The following is an 8,264-nucleotide window of genomic DNA, read 5'->3' as shown; positions in this document are numbered from 1 at the left end:
TGTGTGTATATATGTATGTATATGTGTATATATATGTATATGTATATATCAAACTGTTGGCTTGTTTGCCATTTTCACAAATGTGGCAAAGCCGCTTTGGCTTTTTTTTTCTTTTATGTTACTACTGGGCAGCATGACTCATACAGAAATTCAGGAAATTTGAATACACAAGTCGTTCTATCTTGAGACAGAAATAGCATTTTGACAGTGATTGCTCTTAATCTAGGAGGACAAAGATTTGAGATTCAGCCCTGATAATCAGCCTGTCTGTCTGCTGGAGTTGGCATGTTTCCCCTGGGTCAGAGTTAGCTTTCTCTTTATGCTCTTGTTTCCTCCAGCAGTCCAAAGACATGCGTGTTAGGCCACAGTGACAGAGGCTTAGATGGACCAGTCAATGACCCACAGGTAATCGCCAGTCACTAGGGAAAAGTATGTATTCTGCAACCAGCTGGGGAATAGCTACTGGAGGTTACTGATAGTCATTAGCGTGAATTTGATTCAAATAAGCAGAAGATGCTGCACCAAAACTCTCCTTGGCTGGTTGCTGCAGTTGCCAATAGGTGGCATGGAACACACTCTCTGAAGAAGTAAGTAAATGTGACTGGTCTCTATGTCTGTCTAACCGGAGCCTAATCTAGTGATTGCAAGTGGTTGTCAACTACTGTGCCCATCATAGTGCCATAGGTTGGACCACTTGTAACCTGTGAAAGCAGAGATTCACCATACCTCCCTACAACAAGTGATCAAGAAAGTGAATGAGATCTAATAACCATTATTACAGTGGTCTAGATTATGTCTTAATTTGCAGCTGTGCTGAACTTGGGTCAACTAACCCAAACTAGTAAAAGATGTCTATTAGTGAGACAGAAAACAGCATTTTCTCATTTAATTTAGTATTGACTACTCTAAATTAAATGGATGTATTACATGTTTAGTTGCAAAAATACAACTAAATTGGCATTACTTCTTTCATTCTGACAAAAACAAACTGACAAATGTTGCCATACAACCTGGTTACATGTATTTTAATGGCGTCTTTTGGGAATGACTTATCACGCCCACATTTCTTTAAGCAATCTTTTTTTATTCTATTCTGTTATGACTAAAGGAAGTCTGCTCCTTCCTCTTTTTACTTCTTTGAGCTAAATCATGAAAGTAGGTGAAAATTTCTTACATTTTAAGCAAGACTCTATGTGCAGAAGCCTAAGACTCAAAGACTTTACAGTAATGAGCCCAAAAATACATGAATACTCAAGACAGTTCTTTCCCTAATCACCCAATTAAATGTGGTAATAGGGAGAAATCTATTCTGTTTTCTAAGTTCAATAATTGTTCTCGTTCATATGTTTTGTTTTGTTTTTTTGGTTACCACTAAGCAAGTCACCAGTCTCAGTCAGACACATGCACAAACACGCACTCTGCTAAAAACACAAGCATACACACAGCAGCATCATTTTGCATCTCATTGGCGAACACATCTGAGCACCAATTCGGTTTGAACATCTGGTTTTGTTTACTCAAAATTACCTGAATCTGAGGAAATGGGGTGACAATGTTTTCCCTTCAGGGCGCGTTGTTGATCTCTTCATCACTCTCCGCTCTTTATTATTCTTTAGCTGTCCTCATCAGCTCGCACTTCAGCCGGCGCTGGAATTAGTCAACATATTTCTTTGTCTGTAACCCTCCATCTGGAGCGGTCCCGTTCTAACAGCAGCTCGTTGATAACGCCACATGAACCGATGCATTATTGATCGCGGTCAGTGGGTTTCAAATGAATAATGTTCTTGAAAACACTGTGGCAATGCCTCTGTCATTTAATAAGATGTTTCTTAGTTCAGTTTAATAATTCAGGGTTAAACAAGAGAAGCAGGGAAAAGACTCTGAGAACATTTTTAAATGCCAATATTGACTCTTAACAAAGGCTTCAGGAGGACAGGCGAGTACAGTGTTTTGCAAAGCTGCTTCGTCGTCACTGATGTTTGCCCGTTTTTGACTCTGCAAAGGAGAGAAAATGTGTTTCTTAGCACAAAAGGCATCCTCTGTTGGCCTGTGTACACAAACTGTTTCCACACTCAAGTAAGACTCTTTCAATGAACACAATGCACGGTTTACTTTGTTGGCATGTTTTATGATCCAGAAAAGTGCTTTTTCCTGAGATGCGGGGAAAAGCAGCAGCTGAAAAGCAACTCAACTCAGTTTTAGAAGTTTTTAAGGCCCCAAACTTTAGCTGTTTGTTGGTGTACGTGAGCATTAGGGCTTTTTAAAAAAGTCCTTTAATAGAAATAAAGAAACTGGATTACACAAGCGTGTCATAGCTTGTCGAAGGCACGTTTTTCCACCCGAAACCTGTCATTCTAGTCAAACAGCGCATGTTGAAGTGTTGTTTTAAATTTTAAGCAAACTTTGACTTTCTTTTAAATGTTCAAAAAGTCATACTTAAGGGCTGTAGTGCCATTGACTTAAGCATGAACCATTTTCAACTCTTTGTTCATCGTTTTTGTTCTCCTGCTTTTGTAACCCTGCCTTGCAGCGCTTTGATCCAATGAACACTCCCTGTTAATCAGTTCAAACAGACCTTTGATCAAAGAACGAAAATCCCCCTGAGCTCTGAAAAAGCCCCGAGCTGCAGCTTTTAAAATATATACTTTGTGCTATACACACAGAACATCATTAAGTTAATGGAAACAAGGCCAGACTTTCTTGAGCCATGGTTTCTCCCTTCATTTAGCCCTTTGGTGTGAAATCACACATTTAAGATTTCACCGCCCACTAATATTTAAAAATGCCTTTGTGTTGAGTTTTGTGACTCCATCATTAGCTCAAGTGAGTCATCGTGAATAATTGCATGATAGCGTTAAGAAGGGGAGGTGTCCATGGATCCAAAAAGTCCATCCGGGCTTCCTTTCCAAATGGTTTACATCTTTAAGGAGTCGCTGTGTGGAAGCTCCGACACTATCTAGTTTGACTTTTTCATCAGTCTGCTTTTTGTACAGCTGCATTGTTGGACTGTAAGTCCACTTCCCGAAAACCAGTCACATGGTTGTGGTACTTAATATCCCAGACGAGGCTACAAATCACAAAATGTATGTCTTAAATAATTTGGTAGCACTTTATAATAATTTTACACCATTAAGCATCATTAAGTCATTAGTAAGTGCTTAAGTCATCATTTATACAGCATTACTCCTCCTTAGTACTCTATTAATAATACAGATATTATTATGCCCATGTTTTTGTGATTACTGTTAAGATGATATAGCGGCAGCGATAGCTGTACATGGTGTAACATTAACAGATGGAGAAACATACCTGTATTTATAAATGACACTAAGGAGGAGTGATATATAAATGATGAATTAAGCACTTATAACATATAACATAATACCACATTAATATTTTTTTATGCCTTTAGCTTTTGTTTTGTATAGATGCTGGTTTAAAAACTAGAAAAACAACTAGCTTAATTATTAGTGTAACTATTATTAGTATTAGTTTCTCATTTTTCCTTTTATGTATGTATTTATTTGTCTGTTTTTAATGGGCACACTGTACATTAGTAACAGACCTGTAACTCATCAGTATTTCCTGGCTGGATAATAAAAGCAAAATAAAAAAATGGATTTATCATATTAACATACAACATTACACATATTTAAAAAAACAACAACAACATACCAACGATGGCAACAGGAGGACAAAATCATCTCGGTGCCCACAGAACTGATAACTGATTAATACAACCATATCTAAAACGGGCATTTAAATGTTGTATATATTGTCTATAATATCAGAAATAAGGCAGTATGTTTAGCAAAAAACGGAGTAATCTCCGCGCCTGTAAAATAAAAAAATGGCGATGGTTATTTATTGAAAACCTTTTAAAGTTCTTTTTTATAAAAACTGTAACAGGTTTAAACCATTTAGACCATGTTGTAACATAATAATGAATATGGGAGATGTGTGGACATGTCGTTTTGTTTCTATATAAAGTCAGCCAGAATAAATGTAATAATAAAACGTTTTAAAATTTAAGACTCAAATTAAAGTTTAACTATGATTCGCGGGTATTTGTGATCGTCTACAGCTGGAGTTTGTCTCCTAAAATGTAAATGCTAGGTTCCTCCACAGAATGGCCTCATTTGGTGAAAAACACACACACTGATTTGGATCCCAATTAAAATTGTTAAAAAGTGTTATCTAATGAGGTACACTACACATACACAGTGAGTTGGACGAGTCTGGTTTGATTTAGTTCAGCAGGAGAATTAATTAGGGCTAATATAATTAGGTGTATGTTGTTGTGGTGGACGGGTTACAGCAATGGGAAATCAGGGCATCAATGCAGGACAGTGACAGCACTGACATTTCAAAGTGAACCATCGGAAAATTGTAAACGGGAGAAAAGTCACATGAGTGGGTCTGCCGTGCAGGAAAAGTAGCTAACGCACACAGGGACATTCATCGGATGAAGCCGATTGTTGTAGAAAATGTGTACCAAAACACACTAGAGCTGATACCTGTTCATTGATTTTCTTCCACTTATCTAATTCAGGGTCATTCAGGTGCCACCGGGTGAGAAGCAGGGTAAACATCTGGACAGGTCCACAGTCTATCACAGGGCCAGCACATAGAGACAGACAACATTCACACATATGGGCAATTTCAAATCAGCAGTTAACCTAACGTGCATGTGCTTGGACTGTGGGAAGAAGCCAGAGGACCCGGAGAGAAGCCATGCAGGCACAGGGAGAACCTGCAAACTCCACACAGAAACACCCCAGGTGGCCCGTGGATTTGAACCAGACCTTGGCTGTGATTTGACTGAGCTGACTGTGCATTTCTTTGCTTTTAAGATTATTTTTCTGTCTGTAATACAGCCAAGCAGAAAATGAAGTGGCATTAACTGGCAAGACAAAAATCTAAAGTGAAACATGAATTTCATACTCTGGAGTTGTTCTGTGGAGTCACGATGCAGATAACAGCAATGTAAGGAGGCAGAGAGGCCATGTTAAGCCATGTGGTAACAGATAGCAGTGCCATAATTCCTCAGATCTGCTCTTTGGATTCAGATCTAAAAACTAATGTCATAATGTCAAGTGAATCTACAGCTCCTTTGAGTCAAAAAATCCGAGCTTTTCTTCTGCAGCTCTCAGCTACAGTTTCATATTTTGCAGTTCACTCTCATAAAAAAGAAGTATGCCCTCTAACCTAAACCACTGTATTGTGAACACCATTTTCCTTCCCTCCAGCATGGTGGCAGGCAACATAGTATTGAGCGGCTGTACCTGCGCTCACTCTAGTGGGCCGTATTGATGACAGTTTGAGTGTGTCACAGACAGACGGAGGTGTTTGTTTTCACTGAGTGATGTCGAGACAAATAGGCTGAGATCTCATCTCGGTGTTCCTGAGAGGAACCTTTTGTGGGTGGACGGTTGTACATGGAGTTTGATCCAGCTTTCATTAAAAGCCTCTCAGCTTGAATGCTGGGATGGCTTTCTGCTTTTTGTGAAGGACAGATAGCTACTGTTTCAGTTTTCGCTAAAGGTGAGGCTTGGGTGGGATGATTCTCGCAGCAGCTGGAAAGAGAATTAATTTGCCTCTTCACCACCAGCGAGATTGTTTAATGTTAGGCTTGTTGAACCTGAGAATTACAAGCCCAACATGCAGAATTTTCATAATAAGAAGTTTCGCTGTGGTTCTTGAATCGTTGGCGTGGTTGTGATAGTAAAAGGATAAGCAAAAGTTTCTGGTAGATGGAGGTACAAAGGGTGATGGTGCTCAGATAGTTTGTGTGCATGGCCATGAGAACAATCAGGTTACCTACCAATAGCGATTGATCGGTTAGAAGCAAATCTGCAGCCCATTTAATGACGTCTATTCCAAAGTGAGAGGCAGAACAGAATTTGCAATCTCCTTGCACAGACTCAACACTTAGACCTTTGGATAGAAGGAGAAAGCTGGCGAGATTAGGGAGCAGTGATTGGTTATTGACAAGACCCTTCTCTCTGTTTCATTTAAAGTCAATCCCTGAATAAGTCGTTGTATATGATAACTTAATAAAGTGAGTAGGAAAACCATTAGAAAACTATTATTTCTCAATAATGCCCCCTTTGACACTCTTATATAAGTAAAGGATATAGGAACATTTAAAAACATCTAATATCAGGTTTTTTCTTTAACTGTGCACTGTAATTACAGTACATGCCAATTATTTTGTTCCCTGCCTTTAAGATAGTTCCTTATTTTTCAAAATGTAACCATATCATTAGTTAAAATGAGAAAATTTCAGCACGCTGTCTGCTGATGGCTGGGTGTTAAGTTCCAGTGCGAGACCTCGAGAAATACTGCTGTCGTGTCTGAAATGTTACCGTTTGAAAGTGCTTTAATTTTCCAAGAAACCAAAGAAATTTGTGACTGAGTGCGTGTTTCTTAAACCTAAACTTAAAGTTAGTAAGAAAAACAAAACAATTAGCATAAAAACACAAAAAAATTCACACAACAGCAACAACATGCAACATCCTCCCTTTCTCTCTGCAAGGCGGCCAAAGTAGTGCTGGTTGAGAAAGGGAGAAAATTAAAAGGAGATGCAGTTAAATACTGAAAAATAAGTGCCAGTCAGAAACTGGGTGGATCCAGAACACCAGCTAAAACACTGTGAGCTGAAGATCAGTTTGAACCAGTTGCAGCAGGTGGCCCCGCCCCCTCCCTGAGCCTGGTTCTGCTGGAGGTTTCTTCCTGTTAAAAGGGAGTTTTTCTTTCCCACTGTCACCAAAGTGCTTGCTCATAGGGGTCATATGATTGTTGAGTTTTTCTCTGTATCTATTATTGTAGGATCTACCTTACAATATAAAGCACCTTGAGGCGACTGTTACTGTGATTTGGCGCTGTATAAATGAAATTGAATTGAAGTTTTTGGATACTTGTACTTGATGTTTTGATATAAAAACATATAAAAGTATCTCTCTCTCTCTCTCTGTTCTAAAAGTGTATCCTGATTATTTTATATGACTGCTTTTCTACATGTGTTTTTTGCTGTAATCGGTATATTCCTAGTAAATGTTTGCTACATTTGAAAGATTATTGCTGTTATAAATACTACAATTTACATTGTAATTTACTTGCCAAGTAAAAATAAAAACCTGATATCTGGATATCCCTAAACAGACGGTAGAGTGAGCCAGCAATATTAGCATTCTGCTGGTTTGCATGAGCAGAACGGGGTGGAATAATGACCCAATCTAAACTCATGTTTCAGTCTGCTCCTGGCTATGACCTTTAAGATTCTATAGCATTGTTATCTACCTTGTATCTGTCAGGAAATCTGATGAAGACAGTGAAGGAGCTGTTTATGATCCCGCCGACTGAATGAAAAGTTGCAATAGGGCGTTGTCATCATCGACTATGGCTGACAACTCCTCTGAGCTCTGCTGAATGCGCGACATTGATTTGACTAGAGCAAAAACCAAATCCTAGAGCCAAGATTTTAATCAGAGGTCTTGTCCAGGGCAGCTTTGTGGCCATTGATTCACTGATCCAACCACAAAACTGTGATCAATCTTCAAACAGCTCCTTTCTATTCAAGAGAGAAAAAGCTACGGCCTTATTTTGGAGGTGATCACCTGCTTATGTATATGAATATATGCAGAACTTATATATATGGTGTTCTATTGAAGGTCTACAAAAAGTTCTACTTACAGATATGTAAATGTAGAATCGCTTTGAGTGAAGAACAAATACTGAAACTGCGCCATCTGAGAAGTATCTATTCAGCTCTAAAGCTCTTGGCTGCAGTGTTTCACACGCTGAAGTCTTAATGAATGCATTATTTCTTCGTTTCAACTCAAGGGTAACTCGGGGACAGCGTTAAAAATAAATTAAAAGCAGTGTGTCAACCACACACTAAATGACATTTTTAATAATTAAGCACTATCTAGTCAACAATTTCATCACTGAAAACGAATATGCTGCCAGAATGTCTGCTTATGTACACTCTCCTGCGTTTGAATGAATATGTTGCTATGAGTAGTGTTTGACATTTACGCTGGGCTCTGTTTGATGGCTGTCTCCTTGTGGTCTGGCAGGGATGTTGTGGGCAATGTCGAGGTGATGCAGCTGGACTTTGAGATGGAGAACTTCACCAGCCTCTCGGTAACCAGAAGGATCAACTGGAACATTGATTATAAGGGACAAAACCCGCCACCTGATTCAGAGAAAGTCGTGACAGAACTGACGGTAGTGCAGCGGGACATTCAGGCCATCATCCC

At 39.0% G+C, this 8,264-nt stretch overlaps 1 protein-coding gene across 1 annotated transcript in view; it reads left to right on the top strand.

Moving 5' to 3' along the window:
• The window catches only part of tmem132e (transmembrane protein 132E), a 135,273-nt gene that overhangs the window by 70,177 nt on the left and 56,832 nt on the right, over positions 1-8,264 (top strand). Inside the window, exon 4 of the mRNA XM_005725417.1 lies at positions 8,082-8,264. This exon is cut by the window's right edge and continues 8 nt beyond it. Within this exon, the coding sequence (XP_005725474.1) occupies positions 8,082-8,264 (183 nt within the window). The remainder of the gene's footprint in view (positions 1-8,081) is intronic.

This window comes from Pundamilia nyererei, unplaced genomic scaffold (genome assembly GCF_000239375.1).
Source record: "Pundamilia nyererei isolate P.nyererei 1_Seehausen unplaced genomic scaffold, PunNye1.0 scaffold00015, whole genome shotgun sequence".
NCBI classification, from domain to species: Eukaryota; Metazoa; Chordata; class Actinopteri; order Cichliformes; family Cichlidae; genus Pundamilia; species Pundamilia nyererei.
The sequence above is the reverse complement of the archived record's forward strand: the minus strand, read 5'-3'. Positions and strand labels throughout refer to the sequence as shown.